At 39.1% G+C, this 20,882-nt stretch overlaps 1 protein-coding gene and 2 long non-coding RNA genes across 5 annotated transcripts in view; 2 read left to right on the forward strand and 1 right to left on the reverse strand.

Moving 5' to 3' along the window:
- The window catches only part of KCTD5 (potassium channel tetramerization domain containing 5), a 35,933-nt gene extending 18,682 nt beyond the window's left edge, over positions 1-17,251 (forward strand). The window contains exons 6-7 of one of the 2 annotated variants that reach the window (XM_030484092.1): positions 2,678-2,803; positions 10,928-17,251. In XM_030484092.1, the coding sequence (XP_030339952.1) occupies positions 2,678-2,803; positions 10,928-10,957 (156 nt within the window). In that variant the 3' untranslated portion in view covers positions 10,958-17,251. The remainder of the gene's footprint in view (positions 1-2,677; positions 2,804-10,927) is intronic. The other variant, XM_030484093.1, reaches the window with a different exon arrangement.
- LOC115607175 lies at positions 7,469-10,870 on the forward strand. The gene is made up of 2 exons (XR_003991125.1): positions 7,469-10,323; positions 10,636-10,870. It is a non-coding gene; the product is annotated as an uncharacterized LOC115607175 (long non-coding RNA).
- LOC115607174 lies at positions 13,223-20,864 on the reverse strand. Of its 2 annotated transcripts, none has more exons than XR_003991123.1 (2): positions 19,955-20,864; positions 13,223-19,754 (listed from the first exon to the last, which is right to left on the reverse strand). It is a non-coding gene; the product is annotated as an uncharacterized LOC115607174 (long non-coding RNA). The 2 variants fall into 2 exon arrangements; XR_003991122.1 differs by having other exon boundaries at positions 13,223-19,799.
- Positions 20,865-20,882: the final 18 nt, after the last annotated feature.

Genomic DNA, 20,882 nt, shown 5'->3' on the forward strand with positions numbered 1-20,882 from the left:
ATATTACCTCAATAATTGAAGCAGTTACTGTATTTGTATTTTTTATAATTGCTATATAATGTATAGGATAAATTTTATACTCTTCAACAGGCTTAGAGCCAACGTAACTTAACTGCCTTTTTTTTTCCTGAAAATTTGTGCATGGTATTTTTTTGCTGATAGGGAAGAGAAGCAACAAATCATCTCTATATATGAAGTAAATCTGGCTTTATTTTCCAGCTTTTCAGTGGACTTTCTTAGGCCAACTAAGCAACTAGTTACTTTATAGCTTTTGTGATTCTGTATTACACAACTCTGTTATGGTGTGGACTGCAGAGTGAAAGATTAGCTGACTTAATGTCTCAAGATAAATGGTGCCTTTGTATTCCAGTGAGGATGTACTGGTGCTTCTAAAAGAAAAATGGAGTTTTGTAACTTCATTACATGTTTTTTCTGGAAAAAAATCTCTTTATCACATTCATTTTTGATCAGCCTGTGTTCATTATCAGGTATATATGTATTTTGCAGAACTAGAGTGACGTTAGGAGTGGAGAAGGAAGGGCAAGGTTTCTGGTGATCACACCCAGACAGCGTAGTTAAAGTAGGTAGTTTGAGAGTGCTGAATCTGGATTGTCAGTACTGTTCATTGAAGGCCGAGCCTTGTATGCTACTGTCAGGGTCCAAAAAATTTGACATCACCTAGGCCTGGCACTGAGTTGGTTCACTGTGCAGACATACTGCCTGCTGCTCTTTGTAGACGTTGGCTCTGTCTGTCTGCGGAGGTGCTTGCCTGGCTGTCTTACCAAGTGCTGGCACATCTGAACATCTCTCTCCTCTCTCTCCTTAAAAATACAGTGAGTCTTTATTTTCTCCTGACAGTGCTATATGGAAGCTGGTTTTAACCTAGGTCTACCTTCCACTTTTGTTGGAGGAATAATCTTATCCCTCAAGTACATATTCTGGACCAAGATTTCATCTTGGCTGCATCTTCCCTCCTTTAACAAAGCTTGTACTCTCTTTGGTCCTCTGCTAGACTGCTAATGGAAGTACACAGTCTGGTTTTAGACAGATAACGACAGTGTTTCAAGTGCTGTTGCCCTAAAAAACAAGTCAAGCCTTTTCTATGGGGCCAATAGCAATGCACTTTAATGATATAATGGAGATTGGGGAATAGGACACTCACATGAGTATGGTGATTTGGTAGGTTAGATTTAATACAGTTTTGATAATGACATTTAGATACAGTGTATCTGTGCAACAGGTTGATTTTTAGGACTTTGATCTGTGTCAGCAGAAATAGCATCATACATTCTTTCATCATGCTTTTGAAATAAACCTTTAAAATAAATGAACCAGCTACGTCTGACTCAATTCTGGCTTGGAAAAGAGGCAAGCTAAATAAAGGCACTGAGGTGAGACTGACCAGCTCGTAGTTCCCTGGGTCTTCCTTTTTTCCCTTTTTAAAAATCGGGGTTATATTTCCCTGTTTCCAGTCAGCAGGAACTTGACTGAACTGCCACGACTTCTCAAATACGATGGATAATGGCTTGGCAACTTCATCCACCAAGCCACACACATTTTTGGTATGAATTCTCTCACTTTATAACGCTGGCTTGGCAGCTGCTGTGTGCAGTTTATCAGCACATGGTGTCTTCACGTTCCCACACCTGAAGGGAGGAAAACAGAGCCTGGCCACGGGGCCTCTGCTCCGCTCCACTCCCCTTCAGTTTCTCTCAGCATATGCTGAGGTCACAGGGTTGCCTGGGGAACTGTCATCAGGCAGATCCTGTGAATGTCAGCCACATTCCATCCCAGAAGTAGCAGCTGCATTTTACCCTAAAATTTCTTTAATACTGTCACATAACTTTGAGGATTTGGGGAGTGGGAAGGGTGTCACTAATTCCCCCATTACTCCACAACTGTGTGTAAGGTAAGACAAGTTACATGAAATTTCTGCCATTTGATAAACACATTGCATACAAGGCAGTACTGATGCTGAGTATATCCTTCGTGCTCAGTAAATTGTCATTTATCATTCAATCAAGACTTGTAGAAGCTTGTAAATAGGTCACATTACATTATACATGGCTTCTGCTTGTAGTGCTTTCTTAATTAGCTTCCTTGTAGCAGTACGTATGAATTTCAGATGTTATTCTTGGTGTCCCACCATGCTGTGTCTTGCTGTTTTCTAATCAAATGCAAATTTTGTCTTTGTACCCTCAAAATACGTTTTAATAGAAGTACTGTTATCTGTAAGTAAAGTCATGGGTATCCCTTCAGGTTGAAGTGCTTCCTGCATGCAGCCATTTACATGTTAAATCACACCACATCAAGATACCACATACAGACTTTTTAAAAATTAACTTTGGAGGATGGGAAGGTTTCCAGTAAATAATCGAAACAGGGAAGAGGCTGCTTCTCCTCTGGCCTGTCTTTGTAGCCTTTTCTGTCACAGAATAATCATAACCGTTAAATCATTAATTCTGTAAAGGTTTAAAAAGAAAAACTATGTTTATCTTATCATCAGAGTGTCAGTGTATTTGTCAACATCAAAATGTATTTGCATTGGAGAATCATGCTTCAGGCACAGCCAACAGTGAAGGGTGAGCAGTGTTTGTATTAATGATGAGAATTTATGGAGTTTGTTTTATGTGGAAATGCAGTTGACTTTTTTTTCCCCTCCCCCCCAATCTTTCAGCTGGTCAGTATTGGTTCTTCCTATAACTATGGCAATGAAGATCAGGCAGAATTTCTGTGTGTTGTCTCAAAGGAATTGCATAACACTCCCTATGGCACAACCAGTGAACCCAGTGAAAAAGCAAAGGTAAGTTATGAGACATCGGACTAAAGAAATGGTGTTGAATTAGGTGGGCTTCACTAAGTCCTGCTAGGCCTGCCTCTGTTCTGGACCATTGTTTAATTGCTTTTCTTCCCCTCACTGATGACTAATAATGTTTCCCTGTCCATTGTATGACTGTAGATGGTACAGTCAGCATGCATTTGTTATAGCAAATGGGTTCTCTAAATCCAGTAGTCTGCGATGTTCCTGATACCTGTCTTGATTTTTTCAAATATTGGCAGATATTTGCTGTTTACAGTTGAGAATCTAGGTTTTATTTCTTACAAATATGAATGCTTCCTTTTTCTGCCACTGGTTCAGTTGAAAACTCTTTTTCTTGCTACGCTTCAACAGAAGAAATCTTAATGTCAAGACTGGAGATTGTAATATGCTGTCTCTGAAAAACATAGTCATGTGCAATATGTTATAAAATGAAGGTATTTGTTAGCCTAGGATTTTCAGGTGTCTACCCAGTTCTCTTTACTTTCCATAGCTAGCTTTCCAAAAAGATTGTAACAGGCACAATATCTTAGCATTTTGCTAAGTTGTCTTTCGAAGTTCGTACAAGGGAAAATGTAAAAACGCAACAGAATAGTAGTAAGGCAGACCAGTTATGTATGTAAGTGTATTCTTCTCTTCCATGCATGTTGAACAGTTTTTATCACTGTATTATTGCTGTGTATGAGAAGGTGACTACAAAGTGGATACTTCTGTAGTTTACTTAAAAGCTTTTAATTTAGTATATGTAGATAAAAAACAACTGGTAAAACATCAAAGCTTGCTTTTTCAAGAATAACATTCAAAGAAATGAATTCTGAAATAATGCTTAAGAATTGATCTGAGTCTTGGCACTGAGGCCTCAAATAGATAAAACTTTACTACTTTCTATGCCCTGTAACTTGGTTATGCAGCTACATATATGGGGACATTTTTGTAAATTGCACTGCAAAAGCACTCCAAGCTTTATATTGGATTCTTAGTGAAATTATTAATTTATGCTCTTTTGTCACTGTTGAGGTAAAACTTCCAAGGAGTTGTAAAGGATTAATGTAGTCAAGGTAAACAGTGAACCTGGCTGAGCCACCGCTCACTGTTTCCAACACCCCAGTCAGGGTCTGCTTTTGCCAGGATGATGCAAAGTTGACAGGTTAGAGGTGTGTGGTGATAATTTAGGGCTGGGGTATGTACCTGAAATAAACCATGGAATTCTAGAATCTAATAAACATCTTCATAAGGAATGGTAGCACATCTTCAGGGAACTTCAGAAGTTGCCGGAGTTACACTGCACCCTTAATGGAAAAGAAAATACGGATAAAATGAAATTATTACACCCTAAATACAAAAGCTAGTTCAAAGGGCAGTTCAGCTCTGCAAATTCAGTAGCTCTGAGAGGAGCTAAATCTTCAACCTCTCCATTGAAGTGCTTCTTGGTCATTGTTTCAGGAAAGAGAGCAAGGCATAATTTGTCCAGGTAATGAATCAGAATTGATGTTGATTAAGGTTGGAGATACAAACATTCACTCCTTTTGTCCTGGAAGAGCTGAGCTATTGCTAGCAACTAATAGCAATACTTGAAGAATGATGTTTTATATATTGTGTTTCTAGTTGTCCTGGGTTCAGCTGTAACAGTTATTTTTCTCCTTCTTAGTAGCTGGTGCAATGCTGGGTTAAACCACAACCCTAATAGATCAAATATTTTTAATAGGTATGTGTTATGCCGGGGGGGGGGGGGGGGGGGGGAGGGGCGGAAAGAGATTTTTGGTTGAGAGGTTTCTGGCAGCTCTGTTCAAGAATCTGGCCTGCACCTTGGGAGCTGTTGTCTCAGTGGCTCCATGGTCTTAATGAAGTTCATATGATTGAAATATGGTATCCAGTGGTATATACAGGATAATATGTTGATGTATTGGGACAGACTTTTAGAAGCTATGGAGAAAGTCTTCCTATCACTTTTACAGCAGGTTTGGTTAGAGAAAACAAAAACCTGCTAGTATGTAATTTTTATTGTCAAGCACTTCAATTTTAGTTAATAGTACTGGACTGTCAGAATAGGAAAAGACATTTTCTGATAGCCCATATAATCAAGCTTCACCTTCATTCCTTCTCGGAGAATTTTTCCTTGTGTTGTCTTTTTTTTGGAAAACAGTTTGCATAGTAAGTTAGTAGTTGGTTTTGTGTAACCTTCAAATACACTTAAGCTAAGGAAATTGATGGCATTTGGGACACTGGCTTAAATGGTTCCAGTGGCTTTTAATGGTAGCCATGGCACTACTGAAAGATAACCTATATTCCCACAAGCATTATTCTCTTTCGTACCCGCTTTATTGATCTGTCACTCCTGGGACAAATGACCAAAGGTTGTTCATAATGTCTGCATCCAAAGTTTGATTCTCAAGTGCTATCCTTTCCCATCCGTGGTGAAGAGTACATGGAGTTAAGGTACCAGTTTTACGGTTTATTTAACTTTTCTCTATACTTATGGTCCCTATTGTTATGTTGCATGGCACTATTGGCTTCTATCTGCTGACTTTAGGACATCTCAAAAAGGAAATTTTAATGAAATCTGTAATATTCCTCGTTGAAATTGTCTGCTGTCAGACTTGCTTACAAGGAGTGGGAGTCCCAGATAAAAGTAAATAAATGTCATTCACAGATGCTTCAAGTGTAAGTGGACTGTACTTTGTTGCAGCTTTGACTCACTCGCAATCTCTTCTTTTCCCTTCCTTTCTCCATACTTGCTGCATGCTGCATGCCACTCAGAGTGAGGATGAAGAAACGGATTACGATATGAATGACTCAGATTAAGTGTAAATGTCATGGTGAGCATTAGCTGCCCTAGGAATTTACCCAGATGCTTTTCTGCCCCATCCAGTTCCTACCCCCACTAGCGCTGTCCTTTGGCTAGTCCTGGTGGTATGTGTGTTTGTGATTATAGTTGTGGCATGGTTAGCAAAGATAGAATTCCTGATCTGGATATTGCTTCTTGGACAGAATAATTGGTGTTGCTGTTATAAGCTGTATTGTGATTGGTTCCTTTACAGCTTTGCTGAGAAGGAAAGTTCTTCATGTAGATTCTAGGGTCAGAATTGCTTTTCATTTTTATTTTCTGTGCAACAGTTTTTACGTCTAATATTTTTTTCACATGTAGACTCATCTGATAGGAATCTACAGGATACGTATGCAGTACAACATCATCAAAAGGTGGTCTTAGCTGATAATTTTGAAATTAATAGTTTCTGAATCAGGACCTGGCAAATATAAGTGCATAGTGTGATCTCAGTGCTACAGTTATATTTATCACAGGAAGCAACTCTCTCTGTGGAGGGATCAGGTCCTTTCCATTGTATAACATTTTATTGAAGATCAGGTACTTTAAAAGTCACAAATGGAAGAACACAAAAATTGCATCAGAAAGCACAACTTTCGCAACTTTTTATGCGTCTGCCAGCACTGCTCATATTTATTCTACTATCCAATTTCTAGAAGATAACTTATCATTGAATGTTCAGTTATACGTGCAGGTAGTCACTTGAGCCTGTATAAATTTGAGATATTTACCATTGCATGAGATTGAATTCAAGCTTCTAACTTATACACTTGAACTTTTTAGCTGTAAAGCAGCCTTATACTTATCTCTGAAGTGTTGCTTCTGCATGGCTAAGGAAAAACCTACATTATTTTCTTGCTGATGCTAACAGAAACTGCTGCTGAGGTAGAAGAAGGTCTTCAGGCTGCAAGGAACAGGTCAAATCTGAAGCTTTATTGAAAAAAATAAACTGGCACTGTGCTGGAACTGAATGCAAGATTTTTAAGCTGCCTGAGAGACGAACAGTCCTTAAGATGCTGTTCTGTGTGCAGCAGATTTATTTTGAGTGGGAGGAAGTAGCTCTCATGTTCTGCTTCCCTAAGAAGCAGTCACACTCAGGCCCCTAGGATATGAGAGTGCATTCAGCACTGTTTACAGTTTATAAGTCAACTTTGGATCTGGTGCACCTGGAGGGAAAACAGAACAGAGCATGAAAAGAAGGAAAATTCTGAACACAGCAGATCTGCACCAGGGTAGGGACAGTCTCTGGTACCAGTACAGGCTGGGTGATGAATGGGTTGAGAGCAGCACTGCAGAGGACAACTTGGAGATACTGGTAGTATGAGGCAAGTACACTTGCAGCCCAGGAAGCCAGTTATCCAGAGCTGCATCGAAAGAAGCATGGCCAGCAGGTTGAGGGAGGGGATTCTTGCCCTCTGCTCTGCTCTCATGAGACCCCCAGCTCTGGGCTTCCCAGTACAAGAAAGACATGGACCTGTATAGAGTGGATCCAGAGGAGGGACACAAAAATGCTCTGAGGGCTGGAGCACCTCTGCTAGGAAGAAAGGCTGAGAGAATTCGGGTTGTTTGGCTTGGAGAAGGGAAAGCTCCGGGGAGATGTTATTGCAGCCTTCCAATACCTGAAAGGTGCTTGTAAGAAAGATAAAGACTTTTTACCAGGGCCCGTAGCAACAGGACAAGGGACAATGTTTTTAAACTGAAAGAGGGTAGATTTAGATTGGATAAATGGATGCCCCATCCCTGAAAGTGTTCAAGGTTGGGTTGAATGGGGCTTTGAGCATCATTTCAAGCATTTAATCTAGTGAAAGATGTCCCTGCCCAGAGGAGGGGGTTGGACCGGATGATCTTTAAAGGTCTTCCAACCTAAATCATTTAGTGATTCTGTGATCTGAAGTGCAGACAGGGGAGCATTATCAGTGAAGTCACCTATTTAGTTAGTAGAGCATGTCCTCAAACAAAAACTTCTGCGCCTGGTTCTGCTGCAGACATACTGTACAATCCTGGCTACTAGCAGATTAGAAGAAGACCTGCCATAACTGTTCTCAAATTTTTCTGACCTCTGTTAGCTTTGAAACATACTCTCTCAGCATTTTTGCTCAGTAACCTACTAAAATCTTTAGGAATAGTTTTGTTAAAGGGTTTTTCGGGAGAGAAAAATAAATAAAAAGATTAATTTCAAATTGCAGCAGAGTCAGTCTTCCAGTGGTTAGTAAGTAAGTACAATTTTTATATTTCTTCTTTGGATAAAGTCACTGCCCATGACTAGAAAAGATCCTCTTTCACAGTTTCCGAACACCCCCGGGAGCTTGCTGATCAGAAATCATTTCCCCTTTTGTAAAGGCAGGTCTTATAGAAGTAGTAGCAAGCAAAGTACGTTAAAATATTGCCTGATCTTACAAAATTTTCTACTTCATGTTGGGTTTACTGGCTCAGTAGAGTGCTCAAATTTCAGTGTCCAGATCTGGCTTAGCTTTATCTTGTTGTACATGTTCCGAAGGTACAGAAAATAGTTCTGTTAATCTTGGAAGTACTTTTTGTCTTCTAGGAAAGAATAGACTCAATTGTTTCATTTTAAATTGGAAAGATTCACAAAATTAATAGATCACATATTTTCTAACTGCACAGGTACTTTTTTATCCATGTTTTTGCCTGTGATCTCTGTTTTGGAGATCGTTTAACTTCCTGACTACTTTTGCTGGGTCAGGCTCTTACCTGCTATGTGGGCATCTGCTCCAGCACTTTGTTCTCAGCTGTGAGCAGCAGCAAATACTCAAGAGTTTTAAGTATGAAGCATTTATAAAATTAACTCCTGGTATATTTCCCCACCTACCAGTAAACCTCAGTTTAGGAATTTCAGCTTCAAGCCCGCATGCAGATCATTGTATGAAAGCTACCATGACACTATGATCCCATGAGTGGGTACCAATGGCACTACCTTCGGTAAGCTTGTCTCATCCCTTTTGAATGTGTTACACTAGCAGTGGCTGAGCAATTTTCAGGACCTGGCTTTTCCTCACGTAATTCACGTTTATCTTTTCTAGTTTTGTATTAAATACTTTTTGCTTAGTACACATAGTAAATTATCTTCATGAAATAAGCAATGTTTGCATCCAGATAATACCCTAAAGTATGTCATGGCCCATTGAAAACATTTTTCTGTGTTTTGGAAATTTATCAGAGTAGCTGCAGTGACATCTGGCTTTGTAACTTCAATAATACTGAATTTGAAATGAGAAAGAACTTGGTGTGCACAGGGAGATCCAGGTACTGCAGCAAGTGCAGTGAGCAGGTGATAAAGCGGAGTATTTATTTCTTTTTTAAGCTAACACTGGCCTGTCTCTAAACTGTCCCTGAGGCACACTGATGGTGACGAGTTCATCATAAACTCCAGTCCTTAGAAAGTTCCATGGAGTTGTGCAAAGGAGGTGAGACCCTACTTGACCACGCTATGAAAGACATATTAGGCTCGATGATCTGTAGAAGCTGATAGGTTAAATTATCAGCACTTTAAAAATATTAAAAAGAAAACAAATACCTAGATGTTTTTTATTCACACCACACATGAAACTGCTCTGCTGTGTTAAGTGATTGCCAACTTTTACCCTACGAGCACAAAGATTGAAGTGTTTCTGTATACTGTCAGATTCTGTGTATCCTCTGGGATGGAATGTGCTACTGTGTGCTAGGATCACACTACACTCTGTGTCAGCCTACACTGAAATCATCACAGAAGGAAATTCTATATTGAAGACACCTATGCCATTGTCCAGGGATTGTGCCTTTGCTTCCTGTCAGCTTTTGAAATGAACAGTCCTTTCCAGTAGCAAATGAAGTATAATTAGAGATACTTTTACTTACAGATTAACATTATTAAGTAGTCGTGCTCAGTATATTCGAAGCTTCGCTTAGTGCTTTATTTGGCTACTGGCATGATTGGTTCTACAGTTTGCTTATGCAGTTCCACAGTGCTGTGCAGCCCAAGAGTTGAGCTCATTATTGCTGATTGCCAGTCAGTGTAGAGTAGCAACATGAGAAATGTTGCTTGGACAGGCAGTCCTAAGACTTGGATACTTATGCCAGGAACCAAACAGAATTGAAACAGAAAAGGAAAAAAATGGTAAAATTGGAAGGAGAATACATGGTTTTCGTGTTGTAAGATCCTCTAGGCAAGGATTCCTGGGTTTTTCAGGGGTGGGTATTTTGTTTCCATTAGACTTCAGTCCCTATGTTTAATATATGCCTTTTAAGGTGAATATGAAACAAACCAACTGCTTTTAGGGGAAAAAAAAAAAAAAAAATCTCCTTTACTCACTATAGTGGGAATCTCAGTTCCTTGGTTACAGTGGGAGAACCAAATCCCTAAGACAGAGTTATCAAGTGAGAGCCAGCACTGCCTGTCAGCTGCCTGGCTTGAGCATTTCAGAGGATAATGATGGACAAGGTAGTGCATGGAAAGTTCTGTGTGCTATGTCCTGTGTCAACAGAAATAATTTTCATGCGGACAAGGATGCCTAAAAAACTTGATGCCTAAAAAAGATCTTGCATGAGCAAATAATGTTAATGTAATAATATTTAAAAGCTGCTGTCATAGTAGTACTTATTTTTATATAGCTGGTCAGTCCAGCAGATAACCTTTGTATGTCTGAATAGCACAGTAAAAATCCGTGAAGAAATGTAGTTGGTTGACTTTAGTTCATGAAAAGGCCAAGCCTGGGCATCTAGTTCAGATTCAAATCTGTTGATTTAAGTTTTGCCAGCTCATACTGTTGGCCTTTGAAAACTTCCTGCATCATCTCACCCAGTGTTCCATTTGTGTACATTTTGAGTTGCTTGTTCATGTTTTCAGTACTAATTTGTGGGACACAATTTGCAGTTGAAATTTCAGAGAGTTAAGGACATTTTGCTAGAATAGGAAAAATGCAGATTAAATTCAATTTCTAATAAAGTACCTGAGTTCATCTACCACACAGGACCAAGGTATCTTCAGAACGAGGATGAGGTGAAATAGATTACTTTTTACATCTACCAACCTTTAAGCTTTGCTTATATTAATCATACTTAATTCCTAGCAGTGATTTACATCTGTTTTAATGATGTTTGTAGTGGACATTGCATCTATCAACCTGTCTTTTTCAGCCTTAAAGCACAGACTTCAAGAATATCCTTGAACCAGATCCCTGACACTATCAGTTATTTGAAATAGTCATGCTTCTCTTTGACCTCCATGCTTTAGGAATGACATTAAACGAATTTTCATTTATAGAATTTTTATTGGTCTGTTTCAGATTTTGCAAGAACGAGGTTCCAGGATGTGAAGACAGTATTGAACGGTGACAATTTTTTCTCTTTTATTCCAAGACACAGTGAATTGTCACACTGAAGAGACTCAGCTGCAAAAGAAAAAAATCTGATTTAGACAATACTCTGTTGATCTGGGTTCAACCATTTTTGCCTATAAGCTGGTGTCAACTGGCTGAAAGCATTGCAAGATTACCTAATGGGAATAGATGGTGTGGGAGTGTGTGTTAAGTTTTGGTTGTAGTGCATGGTTGTACTCTCTTGTGGGCTGACAGACACTGGTCTTTTGAAAAGAAATGACCATGCACTCATATTTTCCTCTGAGACATGTAGCACTTGCTGTCTGGTGCTGGATGACCCAGTGTTGATCAGTTTGGAGACATTTTCCTACTAATCATTGTAAACATTTAAAGGACAATGTAATTGGTGCTACACACACATTACAGCCCACAAATGCAAATATTGGGGGTCTACATTGTTTCAGAATCAGTGCCAGCCCCAGTTGACTGTGTTAAACTGCACATTCCTTATGGCTCTGTGACATACTCTGTTATGTAATAATGGTCTAGGAGATCAACTGAAACTAGCATGTGAAAAGTTACACAGGAGACAAAAGGTTTCTCTAAAGGAAGGGTGTATATATTGACTGGATTTATAGCATATTTTAATGCCCAAAGGGAAGACTAAACTCAGAGAAAATGGCCTTAATCTGAGTTATTCTTGATGTTCCTTCTGTTAAAACAGTCTCCTCCTGCAAAAGTTATGCTCCAGTCTTAACCAGATGTTTGGAAAGGGAATCAAAATTCACCGAAAATGAACAACTGAACATTCTGTTTCTTTTGAGATGTTTGTACTCATATGTGTGTTTGTGCTTTCATAAAATGCCTATAAGCAATGAACTCTGTGGATTATGGTAGAGATTTTTCAAGAGCTGGAGGTTGTACAGAAATATGGCTGGCTAATCCTAGATCCCTATCTCTACAAGTGGGATTAAAGTCAGCCTTGAGTGTGAACACAAACTTATCCAATTGAAAAGCTTAATTACATCAGACGTTCAGGATACCTGTAACCAACCTTTCTCTTTCTATACTGTTTCAACTATGCAGTTACAGAACACCGAAAACATCTGGTGCAGCTTTATTAGTTTGTCCTTGATGAAGGCTAATACACAAGACTGGAGCTTTTTAATACACTATGTTTTGAGCAAAATCTTTAGCACATCTTTAAAACACTTAATGAAATAGTATAAAACTCAGCTTCATTGACTTACGAAAGCAGTGGGAGTTTCAAAAAGCTGCAAAATTGTTTTGAATTCTAAAGATGTTACAGTTTCTGTTGTCAGTAACTTCAGAATTTATGCATCTACTCTAGGTAATCCTTTACACAAAAGCCTGATTTCCAAACACCCAGGCTCTTGGGTTTTGGTTGGTTTGGGGGTTTTTTTGTGGTTTTGTTGGTTGGTTGGTTGGTTGGGGTTTTTTGTTCGTTTGTTTTGGTTTAGGTTTTTTTTTTTGTTTTTTTTTTTTAAAAGGACTTCTTATACATTGATAAAAGTTTGGCAGAAACAATTTGTAAAAAACATTTCTACTAAGCAGATTAAGCAGTGGGCTAAATGTTTTGTCCATGCGTCTAATGCTTGAAAGGGTTTGTAACGCATTTTGCAACTTGGATGTGGTCTGCACAGGAAGCTGCTGGCCCCTCCACAACAACACAGAAAATGTTTGTCTTTTTTTTTAAGATGTTAAAACTGAATTGAATTTACTAAAAATGTAATTGTGTAGGGGGAAATGTTTATACTTTTATACTTTTTTAGGCACCCATATTTTATCAGCTTAAATTGAGCACCCAAATTTCCCCAAAATAGTAACAGATTATCTTGTGTATCTGAAAATAAGCATAACAGTTGTCTGTGTTAACTGCATATTAAAACATTTCCTCTGCTGCAGTAGTCACTGTGTTTTTAAGCAGTATGACTCCACTGAATCCTCTGAGCTCCCGAGCTCATGGAATTGCAGCCAGCCATGTTTCTTGTTGTTTTCTTGATGTGCTCTACAGAGTAATTCGGCATTGGCTAACGTGTATTTTAATGCCTGAAATATCTGTTTTGCAATGCTCCTTCTGAATCAGCATTTCTGTTGTCTCTCTTATTTAACCCAAAAAAGACAGAATATTTTCTTTCATACAGTGATATTTTCAAGAATGACAGCAGCAAAGCATGAGTAACAAACTGAGCAAACTGAACAAATTTAGAATATGTAAAAGAGTGGGCTCTTCTAGGTGCATTTTTTTTCCACTGGAGTATTTTCAGTTTAAAAACATGCTTTTACAGTGAGATTACCTGCAATCTAGTTTACATTGTGTCCCTGTTGTAGCAGATTTGGGCAAATGAGTGGCTAATCATTTTGCACTTTGTTTCCAATACCTCACAAAGATTTTAAGAAAGAAAAAGAAAAACAAAACAATAAACTTTAACAGGCAGGTATCTTGTAAATTATTTAAATATGCTGTTTGAGACCACCTGAACTAACCACTTTCTTGTTCTTGCTAATGTCATTATTGCTTTAATTTTTGTGAACACGTGAAGCTTTCAGATCAATAGAAGTGCTACCGTATGCCACCTTCAAGGCATTAAGAATTGATCCCTACGTAAGTTCGGTTTCTTTTTATTTGACTATTGTAATTTCAAATAAAGCTAGCTATAGTAACAAGGTAACTGCATTAGAGTCCAATCTACATCACCAGGTTTCGTAAACATTGCTTCGTCTGTTAAGATCTTGCAGGATGAGGTAATGTACCGATAACAGCTTAAACTGGAGTCCTTTGTTTCTCTTCTGTCGTTTGAAGAGTAGTTACCTCAAGAGAACTGCCTGTGGCTGTGTAAAGCTGATGGGTTCACAGCTGTACTGCAGAAGCCTGTGATGTGAACTCTGGATTTACAGAGCTCCTCTGTTCTTAAAACAGGATTCTAAGTTAGAGTTTAAGATCCTGAGCACAAAGAGGTCATAGCAGAAGAAAATAAAGCAGGAAGGGAGAGATACCAAAACGTAACAATTAATCAGGGTGACCTCTGATGGAAATGTAAATTCTGTGATTTAACTTTCTACCCTTTTGCTATACAAATATTCAGTGAAGTTCTTTGGTGCGTTGTCCATGGAACAGGAGGTTGCTTCAGCAGATGATTTTCAGTGAAATTCTTTAAAGGCTGTTACAAACTTCTTGCAAAACTTGTTTAAAAACTGAGAGGTTCAAATTTGCTAAAGCAATTTCTTGCTTTGAAGAAGCAAGGAAACAGGTAGCATACTGTTGGACTTAAGCTCAAACGAGCAAAGAGGCTCGTTTTCTGTATTGGTGATGACATTTTTGTATTAAATGCCTTTGACTTCTTCAAGCAGCAATCAAATCAGAGTTTATCTGCAATGAACGAGTCATCCTGAGGCCTCCAAGACATGAATGGCATCTGGTCCATAATAACTGTCCAAAAGTATAGTCTGACCTGGCAGCTCCCACAGTAAATGTGAAAGAGATTATTTTATGATTTTTTTAAACCAAAAGACAAGAGGTTACCTGGAATTTTCCCCTGCTTCCTGTGGGGTCACCATGGATTATGTGCAGTTTGTTATCCCACAGTAATTTATTATCTGTCAAAGGCCTGATTGTATTTAGGAGCTTATATTAATTCTCTACTAAACTTTCATTCCTCAGAATCATATACTCAAAAAATCTGGACAATTTACTGTGGTTTTTTTTCCAAACTTAGGTTTCTTGTGATGATGAAGGTTCCTTTTGTCTTTCATTGTAGCATTAGTAAAAGATATTTTTTAAGAAATTGAGCTTGAAGTGTCCATCCAACATTTTTTCCTTCAGGTTTTCCTTACAGTAGCTGTATAGCTCCATTTCTAGCAATGTGAATGCACAGTTATGACTGATTAGAAACAGGACTGTTTCCTGAAGATACCAAAATTGAATCAATCTATCTCCTCTTTCTCTGAGAGAGTTTTGTTGGTTGTGTCTTTTTTTCAGGAGAAAAATTAAAACTTCTAGCAGATAAAACAAACCCCCTGGCTGCAGGTGTGCTGAGGGAACTGCTGCTCAGAACAGAACCCTGCTCTGTGAATACCTGTTGGTGGAGAGTTGTCAGTCTTCTTGAGCTGTAGAGCCACCACCAGCCAGTTGGCAGACATTAATTACAAATTATTTTTTATTAGTATTAAAAAAATGAACCTGGAATGCAAAAATGCAGTAATATCTGGGTGAATGAAATCACCTAGAAACTGGATTGTAATGTGCATTGTCCAGTCACGCAGGTGTACTGGAATAGATTCCTTCAGAAGTACTGAGCTTTTCATGGAGATGAAAGTCAAGTGAAAGAGAGTCTGTCCGCTTGAGATGTGATAAAATCAGGAAGTGTCAGCTCTCCTATTTTATTCTCTCACCACATCAAAAGCATCTTTCAAGTTTTTCAAATGAAATTCTTCAATCAGCCCTGCAAGGTGGGGCCCTTGAAAAGAGATGAGATTTTGTTATGCCTGTAAAAGTATCTGGTAACTCAGGACAGGAGGATTAAAGCTTCCTGGTTTAACCCTACTGTGGTGATTGGACAATTGTCTTTTCTAACAAAATTTTGAAATACATATGGTCTGAGAATGCTGCCTGTTGCTGCGTTACAGTTGAAACTGCAGTCATCTCCAGCTTTAAGGACAATGTCAGGATCTTATCTGGGTTTGTGTTATAGAATTATAGATTCTTAAAATAGTGTAAATATTCAGTTAAAAAAAAGAGGTGGAAGGCTCTCTGAACTCAGTGTTATATAACTTTTCTTTCCTTTGGCTCACAACAATCAGGATCTGTCTTTAAAGGCTTCTTACTGAACTGAGGCTTTAAGGGCTAAACAGAATTTACTGTTCGGTTTGCTTAAATGAGTGTCAGATAGAGGAACTCTTTCCATTTTCAGTGCAGAAATGCTAAGGGCTAAAATCCTTTCCAGGGTTAATTTGAAGTTCCAGAGACACATAACATTTAAAAAGCAGCTACTCTGGTTTTCTTTCAACTCACGGACTCCAAAATCGTTTTTACAAATGGCTGAAGCAGTTGCAGATGTAAATGTTCATGTATGGTTTGGAATTTCAGTATCCAGGTTGGTAAGGAATACACTAGAGAAGACGGTACACTTGCCCAGCACTTTGTTATTGCCAGTGCTGAAATCTTAACAACTCTTACGAACAGCACTGGCAATAGAGAGACTTTGAGATGATTCTGCCCCAGGAAATTGTTGCTGAATATTGCATTGCAGCTTAGCTGCCCTTTACTTTAGCAAGGTCTACCGAGGCATAAACTCAAAGGTTCTGTGAATAGATACTGCTGCAAACATAGTTTTCTGGGCCCATCAAAGGGTTCTTTTTAGGATGTTGTGTGTTAATAACTGCTATAATGAGAGAGGCCTTTCAGAAAGTTATTTTGCTACTTTGGGGGTGAACGTTCTGTGACAGTGATCTTGCCTTAGAAAGCTGAGCCTAAATTCTGACCTGACTTGGCACCTGTTGAGATTTCCAGGCCTGGTCATCTGAAACATAAGAGTTAATGTATTTATGTACATGATTCTTGCTCCTTCTGAAGATTTTCCAAAAGCTTATGCACAGCTTTACTCAAACTTGACTTGGCTCATGTGTACTTGCTAGGATGAAGCAAGTGCCAAGGCACTGTAAGAGCAATGTTGCAGCCTGTCTACCTGAAACTGAAACAAGATCACCAAACTGAAGGAGTATCAAATGGCAACTATTTCCACCTGCTTCCGTCCTAAGCCTCATCTGAGCCTAGCTATGAGAAGTCTATTTCCCATGGACTCTCTAAGCCCACCTACCCAATTCAGCAGATGTTCTTTGTTTTTTTTTAACTCTTCTCCAGAATCACTGGTCTCAACATTAGCTGTGCATCAGCTGTTTGTGTTAATATCCAAGTGGCCATACTTGCAACATGTTATTTCCTGGATAGTGGATTAGCAATAACACTTTATTTTGTGCCAATTCATTATCTCTGAAGTGTTCTTACTGCAGCAAAGTTTGAGTTTTGATCTGGTTTTAATGCTTTTGCATTAGCCAAAACTCTTAGCACAGACATAGGCAAGAAACTGAATCCATGGAATTTCCCTGGATAAAAATCTGCTAGGGCTTCCCAAATCATTTGAAGGTGGTTGCAGTTAACCATCATTTTTAAAACAAACATACAACTAAAATGTGTGTGGATATTTTTTTAACCTTTTCATAACACTAGTGTATTGTAAACTGCATGAAATAAACCTGTTTTTCCCTTTTAAAGTCTGATGTCTTAAATCTTTCTTTTCTAAATCCATTAGTGTTGACATTGACAGTGTAATTTCACTGATATTCCTAGTGTAGCACTTCAGATACAAAATGTAGTTGCATTTTTGTGCAGTTATTCAAAGCCGTAATATTTTTCCTTTGGAAAGGAGACGCATCCTTTTCTGCTGCCCCAAAGACGTCAGAAAAAAAGTCATGTTTATTCAGATTTATATCCACTGGGAAATTAAGGTATTTTCCTTTGCATTTACTATGACTGTTGCTGATCATTATAGTAGGAAATAATCCCCTCTGGATATACAATCACACAAAAAAAACCCCTGTACCAAGTTTTAACTAATCACTTTGCTTACATTTTCTTTCACACAGCTCCCAAATAACCCCCCCAACATCACAGATTTACTTTATAATCCACTACTTTGCTTTTTAATATAAAAGCTTCTTTTGTCTGAAAAATTAGGCTAACTGAAATTGACACTTTGTAATAAGGCCATCATGTAGTATAAGAAATACAAACAAGAAGCCACTTAGTACATGTTTGCTGCAAAAGTTTTAAAGATAAAAATGGGTAAAGGAAGTAAATGACTAAGTACCAAGTACAGTTTGCTGAAATTATTCAGTCAGTTTGGCAGCTCTGCCCTCTACAAGTATAGGAGAGTTCATAATTCAGTATTAGCACTGAGAAGACCACTGGACTGCTTTTATTTTCCAAACTGCTAGTAAGAATTAAGTATGAGAAGCTAAGACCTGTGAGTTCTAAAATCTTAGAGGCTATACAGTTATATATGAGGTGAATTTCATCTTAACAATTTGATCAGTTTTAAATGCGAAGCACATTCTAATCTTATATATTCCGCAGCTTCAGTAAGATGGTGTCATTTTACTAAACTGATTTCCTGCATTTTAATTGCATTTGAATTTTACTAAAATAAGTACTAACATCTCTCTAATAGAAATTAACTAATCAACATGTGCATCTATTTTTACCAGGCTGTCCTACTAAAAGTATTTGCACTTTACAGTCAACTAGCACTACTTTCAGTTCAAATTCTTACTATACATATCCGTTGCTTCAAGTGTTTTCACCAGTTAGCAGAAGTGAGAGCATAAAAAGGACAACTGTGTACCCTGAACCAGAAACCAGTTAATAAAGGGGACATAAACAAGTAAGCCACTAACATCTTGTTTGGATCTTTTATAACATTCAGAGTTTAGTTGGAGTTAGCTTCCCTTTCAGTGGGAAGTTTCACGTAAGAAAGATGAAAATGACCATGCAAATTCCTCTTTCACTGTGCTGAAGTCTTGCCTGGCAGTCAGAAGTGCACAGTCTGTATTTATGTGACGTTCCCCAAGTCTGGAATCTGCACAATTGCATGAGATAAGTCCTGTAAGCAGTGTGTTAACAGCTTCCCCGAAAACTCACTGCTTTTGGTAATGTCACTGGAATCACTGGGAAAAGTATACAGGGGAGTACATGCTTGTCCTGGTTCTACTATGGGCATTTGCTACTGGCAAAAGATTTCTTAGCTAGAGTGATCTTTGGTTTGGCATAGCCACTATAGCACTTTAACAATCCCTGCTGAAAGTCTCTGTTCCAAATTAGTGCAAAGACACCACCAGACATTCAAAATAGATTTTCACCAAGTAACATGCTAGTGAGATGGCATCCAGTGACTGTTCAATGAATAAGCCGGCAGCTGGTGTTCTCATTAAGATCTTTGAAGCTCCCGTTTCCCCAAGTAGTTTGTGACTGCTGGGATGTTTTCTGTACATAGAGCTGTTAACTGTCTTCCATCTCTTCTCCAGCACTTACTAGTTAAAAGGAATAAAGAAATGAAGGCAGATGCTGCCATAGGTATGCGTGCATTAGGAAAAGAGAAAGCTGGACAGGAGTGAGGGCCCACAGGAAGACAGGTACCCTATTTTACATCCTTGTGATACATTATTGGCTAAAGCACAAATGTGAACAGGAACTCTTCATTCCAAGAGAACATAATTACTGTTAAATAATTTATAGAGAGAAGCTAAATGAGGACTTGATGAGAACAGGGCAAGTGGCCCAAGGATTTGATTTGTTTACATGAAGGTGCAATCGTTGCTTTCATTCTTAAACTCTTCTGTGATCTGTCACTTTTCATACTTCTCACTGCAGCAGGAAGATGTTGAAACCACCCACCCGCATGGGAGGAATTCGAGCCTAAGGCCAGCCCTCACCAGTGGAGATGAATCCAAAGTCAATTTCAGCTCTTTCTCTGCAGTTGGTAGATGTGCAATTCCAAGGACTCAGACCCATCCTGGAATGAGAGTTTTTGTTGATGATGAGCTGTTACAAAAAGGTCTGTGAAAGCTTTGGAAGCAGTTCATCCTTTTCCATCTCTGCTGGCAATAAGGTGTCTTAAAATGTTAGCTAGCTGACACAGTTTTGAGGTTTAAACAAAGATCTTGTTATATCAAGCAATATCCACTGCTTTGTCAGCTCAATGGTTTTCTTGAGACCAGCCTACAGAGGTAAAAACAGAAAGAATACGCACCAGCTCCATCCTTTCTGCAGGATACAAAACCAAAATAAATGTAAACAAGAATATGAATTGTTCAGAGGGAAAAAAAAAAGCCTGAAAAGAGCTAAAACAGACCACTGAGCTTGTCCCCTTGCCTAAAAGCAGGAATGGCTACAATTACAACACCCGCTGTCTAACTTACCTTTAAAGCCTCAGGTGATGAAGATCCCATACCCATGCTCTCCCCATTAGGCAATCTTCTGTTGTGGTATCTTTACCAGTAGAAGGATTTTTTCCGCCCCCCCCTTGCATTTTTCTTACTGCAGTTTAAACTGCAGACATCTTTCCCCCTTCATTATGGACATGAATCGTAGATTGTTACCTTACCCTGTGCAACACCCTTTCATTCTCTCAAAGGCAGGCTAAAGCTTCATACGGTACATCGTGTTGGAAGTGATACAAAAATCAAAAAGAAAATAAAAATTTAAGTGGGAATTTTAAAGGCAAATAGAACAAAATATGAACTAAAACATCCAGCAATGCCTAGGTTCATTCTGCCAGCTTCAGGTGCCAGTCATGACTGATTCCCAGTTGCCTGGTCTTATGAAGAAGCAGAATTCCTCCACTAGGTACTTGAATGTGCCCGAGATAATCACTCTTGCCGGTGCCTGCTCGCTAGGTGGGATGTTGGGCAACAAGGTTCCCAAGAAGATGAACCATTTTGAACTTTAACGCTACATAGAACACAGTTCAGTAAACCACTGCAAGGCATGGCCAAGAGGAGGTTTCAGCACTTAAACTGTGTTTCATTAAAATCAGATGAATAAAGATGAGAACAGAATGCGGCTCACACCCTACCCACCACTAAAGAAGCATTCCTAAAACCCGAAAAGAAACACCCCCACCCCCAAAAACCCAACGGGAAACAGGAAACTGAGAGCATGAAGCACGCTGCTGCTTCAGATCTCGGCAAAACAAAGGCGGGTTCGGGCCAAGCGCACCCCAGAACCCGCGGCCGCTCCCGCCGCTCTCCGCGGGCTCGGGCAGAGGGACGGCCCAGGCCGCGGCCCCGGCCGAGCCGCTTGGACCCGCCCCCTGCCCCCTCTGATAGGCTCTCCTGCCTGCCCGTC

This window comes from Strigops habroptila, chromosome 4 (assembly GCF_004027225.2).
Source record: "Strigops habroptila isolate Jane chromosome 4, bStrHab1.2.pri, whole genome shotgun sequence".
NCBI lineage: Eukaryota > Metazoa > Chordata > Aves > Psittaciformes > Psittacidae > Strigops > Strigops habroptila.